The sequence below is a fragment of the Montipora foliosa genome, chromosome 4 (assembly GCF_036669935.1).
Source record: "Montipora foliosa isolate CH-2021 chromosome 4, ASM3666993v2, whole genome shotgun sequence".
Classification (NCBI taxonomy): Eukaryota; Metazoa; Cnidaria; class Anthozoa; order Scleractinia; family Acroporidae; genus Montipora; species Montipora foliosa.
Window position 1 is genome coordinate 35,019,897 of NC_090872.1, and position 5,000 is coordinate 35,024,896.

The 5,000-nt window shown below is 39.4% G+C and overlaps 1 protein-coding gene across 3 annotated transcripts in view; it reads left to right on the top strand.

Annotated features, from left to right (window-relative positions):
• LOC138000686 (uncharacterized) overlaps positions 1–5,000 on the top strand; it is a 27,447-nt gene that overhangs the window by 10,899 nt on the left and 11,548 nt on the right. Inside the window, exons 11-13 of one of the 3 annotated variants that reach the window (XM_068847258.1) lie at positions 1,245–1,300; positions 2,814–2,883; positions 4,758–5,000. The exon at positions 4,758–5,000 is cut by the window's right edge and continues 159 nt beyond it. In XM_068847258.1, coding sequence (XP_068703359.1) covers positions 1,245–1,300; positions 2,814–2,883; positions 4,758–5,000 — 369 coding nt within the window. The remainder of the gene's footprint in view (positions 1–1,244; positions 1,301–2,813; positions 2,884–4,757) is intronic. The other 2 variants (XM_068847261.1, XM_068847259.1) reach the window with 2 other exon arrangements.

Below are 5,000 nucleotides of genomic sequence, written 5' to 3' on the forward strand. Positions count from 1 at the left end.
TAATAGATATAGATAATCGTCGCATACCTTGCTTTGTATACTGTCCTCGCTGGCCTGGTGTCCGCTTATTATCATTATTTGCATTTAATTATTGCCCTTGCAGCCAAGGAGGCATCATTGTACAAAGACATGTATTACATATCTGGTATACCAGTAAAAAATCTCGATTTGTCAGAACTATCGGCGCGCATGGAGTAAATGGGTAATGATGACGTTTTCTCACCAAATGCCCGCAAGTAAGTCTTGGGTACTAATGACGTTGAGCAGAGAACGGCTGAGAGCGTAGCACATGGGAACATAACGTCACAACCAAAGATGTATCGGTAATCGGAAATCTTCATTTTCGGGTTTCAACATTATTGTTGAGAAAATCTTGTCATCTGTCACGGAGTGTCACACGTTACATGCCGTGCAATCTAGCGTTGGGGCAGCTATTTGAAAAGTAAGAGAAAGCTTTCGTCCGCCTTTGTCTTAAGTCCGTTTTTTCACAAAGTGTCGTAAAGTGACCAAATTATCCCACCACAAGGATAATCCTTTGGTTTGATTAAGAGTCGAAGGACGATTTCATTTGGGAAAAAAATTGTCAATTGACGAATATTGTGCAAGCACGGACGAATTTTTTTCAGGAAACGACTTGTCAGACACAAATCACTGTTGAGAGATTGAAAGACTCGGTCTACAACCAGCAAGTATTGTTAAAAAACGATTGAAGATAAACATTAGTGATTCTTGAAGTATTTACAAGGCAAACGATCGGTGTTCTTTACAAACATTAACATATTTAAGGCTCGCGACAGTATTCTGTCCTGAAGAGGTTGTTGTTTAGAAAGAACCAATCTTGAATACGACTTTGGATTAAAAAAAAATGGCCACAAGTTATTAAAATATTTTTGCTGAATTTTTGAGACCGCCAGTTTCAGTTCTTTCAAAGTGTTAGTAAACTGGGCCCATTTTCCATCAGTAGGGCTAACACTTACATGGTTTATATGGGATAGAAATCTAGCACTTCACATTACACTCTATTCAGTTAACTCTGTTTAAAATATAAGTGCTTCACGGCTAACGTTTGTATAAACGTAACCTTTCCTTGTAGCAGGAAACTATGTCTGATTTAACGATCTTGTTGTCATTATGGAAGCACCACGAAATTGAAATGGATTTTGAGGCCTACCCAATTTGAAGTAATTCTCTACTGCGGGAATCGTTGATGACTGTTTTAGACCCTACTATTTGCACACTCACAGATTTACACCAATCGAAACTGCAGCTCCTTCAATTGCTTGTGCAAGTTAAACATAGCGTAAGTATCAAACTCTTTTTATGATTGGAAGTGAAACTTCTTGCGTCTAGCCGATCTTGAGACTGTACCTGCAAGGATAACCGAAGGATGTACGCTAATGAACTTAGGCTCACTGTACCGAGGACGAGCATAATGTGAAAAAATATCTGATCGAGAAGAGCGTTATTTGGGCTTGTGGATAACACTCTCCGAGACTGATCTTTGTAAGTCATCAGAAAATGGTAATCACTGATTTAAATTATTCGTTAAAATATGAGCGGAGCTATAAAATAAGCAAAAAACTAATAATTGACACGCTGCTTGTTTCAAATTAAAAAGTTTAAGGTCTGTTTTTTTTTTTTTTAACGAAGTCCAATTGAGACCCAAGTTTTCAAAGTTCTTTCTACCTCCAGGCCTCGGTTGTTCTGAGGGTGGCCAGCAATATCCAATATATTTAACAATTATTCCATAAGGGCGCGTTGGAAATGAGATGGTAAATAGCCAACGAGGCGCGTAGCGCCGAGTTGGCTATAACCAGTCTCACATCCAACAAGCGCGAATGGAATAATTGTTTTATTAAATTCCTTAAACTCCAAAAGTTTGGAAGTACGAAATACGAGCGAAAAAAGAGAGAAAATCCTAGCGAAATCGAAAAAAGTTGATGACGATGCGATGTTGTGTAATACCTCGTGGTCAGACAGACGCAGGCTCATCACAAAAACATTTCTTACCTTTCCGCGTATCTCTAAGCTTCGAAAGTGATCCAAACTTTCCACAAAAACGTTTTTCTTTTGCTTTATACCGAAAGAAATTTCGCTTTCTGGCGTAAACGTTTTTAGTTTAGCAACGCTAAGCGCAATCATTTACCATATAAGGTCAAACTAAGGTATATGAGCTGATAACCGAGATTGAGTGAACCAATCAGAGCACGAGAATTGCATTATCCGAGGTTGAGAATTTAATAAAGATTATTATCCAACGGAAAAGTGCCACCAAAGCCAGTTGAGTGATGTATATATTGGATAAATCAGCCCAATCCACCCTTCAAACCACTGGGGCCATAACTAATGGTGAGCTGCTTCGTGTAAGTAAATCATTTTTTTCTTTGCTCTTGCCTTCTCGACGTTGTTTTGACCATGAAATCCTTGAAATGAACAGATTGGCCGTAATGAGAATTGCTTGGAACGTGGTTTTGTCAAGCATACAATCCGTTTTACAACCTCTTCGCCCCAAAGGGGTTCCGATGGAAGAGTAAATCGTCTGGCGTTAGACTGAGTTAAATCTGCAAGTGCCCCTCTAGGGATGAAAAGGCTTAATAGCCCCCAAAAGTTTGCCTGATGCCAATCGTCCGATAATTTTTGTTCTACAGGAAGATTAATGTGGTTATCCAATTAAAAATAGATAAAGTGACCGTTTTTGCGTTGACTAACCGGAAGCACGCGTGGGGTCTCAGACTACTGAATGAGGACATTATTTTGCATGAATGATAACAATGGTTGCTGCTTTTTTATCTCCTTATTCTGGCTGTCAATAGCTTTATGCCCAAGGATCATTTTGAACTTCTATCACAGGACCCCAATGCATTTGAATACTTGTACTCTCAGGTAAGTCAAAAGAAGTCAAGAGATATTAAAATATACTAAAGACGTTAAAAACCGTAGCGTTTTTGGTTTCACCCCTTTCCATGATTCTCGTATCTTTTGCTTTTAATTTGTGGATAATCGAAGCGTAGGAACGCGTTTTTGTGGTCAATACCCACATTGACAGTCAGAGTCTCTTAGATGTATGAAGGGGGTAGTTTCTAAAGAAACTGTGATGCTGCGTCGGTGGGGAAGTAGTAAACAGAAATTTGGTTTTATCAACGGAGTTGATAATGTAAATTGGCCACCGTACAAAGATTCTAAAAGCTGACTTTTCGAGCGTTAGCCCTTCGTTAGAGCGAATCGAGGAATTGGGGGTTACGTGTAGTTTTTATAGTAGAGTAGGAGTTACGCTATTGGTGGTAACATGGCAACGTGAAAAATAGGAATTTATTAGTTAAATGAAAAGCGTTCGTTAATACCGTGAGGATTAAGGGTGTCGATATGGAAGATGAATTTTTGTTCCAGATTCTTGCGGCTTTCCGTCGTACCTAGATGTAGTGAAAGGCCGCAGATAGCCATGTGTCTTTTTGGAGTGGTCAGGGAGATTAAAATGACGAGCGACTAGCTTAGATGCATCCTTGTCATTCTTCTCAACATCGCGAAGGTGTTCGCGGAATCGGTCGCCTGGTCGTCTACCTGTCTCGCCAATGTATAATTTATTGCATAACGTACAGGTTATGCAATAAATGACATTTGCGGAGGTACATGTGAAACGATCGGTGATCTTAACATATCGCTAGTGTTAAGAATGAAAAGACAATTTTGCATCGTGAGCGCGCACATTTGAAAATGCCGGGTTGCTCGCTAGTTTTGAGCGCGCTTTTAACTAAAAAGTTGCCTACGTTTTTGTCGCGTTTGAATGAAATAAGTAGATGTAGACATTCTTCGTTATTAGTCGGCCTTAAACAAGAACATTCCATATGAAAACGAGGGTTATCGTAGATCTGTCGTTCCCGAAGGCCCCAGCGATCAAACAAAGCTCTCGTACCTGGAGAACGAAAGCAATGTGCGCAGGTAACTAAGTGAAAAGGAACGGATCAGGAGTGAAAGCAGAAAGCAAAAGAAAGAGTTTTGAGACAAAAAAAGAAGAAGAACATGCAAATCTCAAAAACAGGCATTTGAGAAAAGTACAGAAGAAAACCCACTCATCTAAGTAATCTCGTGAACGTATCAAAGAATTAAACAGAGACGCATTTATCACTAAGAAGGAACGAGAAAAAAGTTGATGACAAAACTAAGAGAACAAAAATGCGGCACAAAATAGAAATTTTTCAGAGTACATGTTGTAAGTCAAATCCGGTCTCAGGTCAAATCCGTTTTTATATAGGTTACATAACCATTGATGATCTTCATACCTATATAGGCTGAATATGCACTCTACCTAGTTTAACCCAGCTATCATCTCCCAAGAAAGGTTTGGAAACACTTACATCCTTCCAGCTCTGTGTTACGCATAATGCATGTCACCACATCTTCTTAAATGTCACATGCACTTCTTACCATCTAATCAGTGCATGTCTGTATTCCTGCACTTATCCATTAAATCTCGCCATTATAACATAGTTACGGAACAAAGAACTGTATTATGCATTTACCGGTACTGGACCTCGGACCCCCAAGGTCTATAGTCCTGTGTCTAGAACACCACTTTACAACGACTAACATGTTTAACACAACCATTTTTTCGTTATTTCCTACGCTTGTGGATCTGAATCTGAATCTGAATCTCTTAATCTCTTGTATGTTACTGGGTCTTGGAATTCCTCGGTATAGCGTTCCGATAACACCATAACTTTTAAGTTTAAAGATGACATAATTATGTTTTTGGCAATTAGGTCACCAACAGAGTTGTAGAGGGTTTCTATGGCATGGACCTAAAATATGACTTGGCAATCAAACTTGCCGCTCTTCAAATTCAACAAAAGACTCTAGAAGCATCCACCGGTCGTCAAGTAAAACCTTCTGTGAGGCAGGTAAAAAGAAAGTTTGGAGGACTCGAAAAGTTTGCTCCGTCGGAACTTCTGCACATCATGAGAGAAAAGGAACTGCGAAAAGCATTAGATCAGCAGATAAAGGAC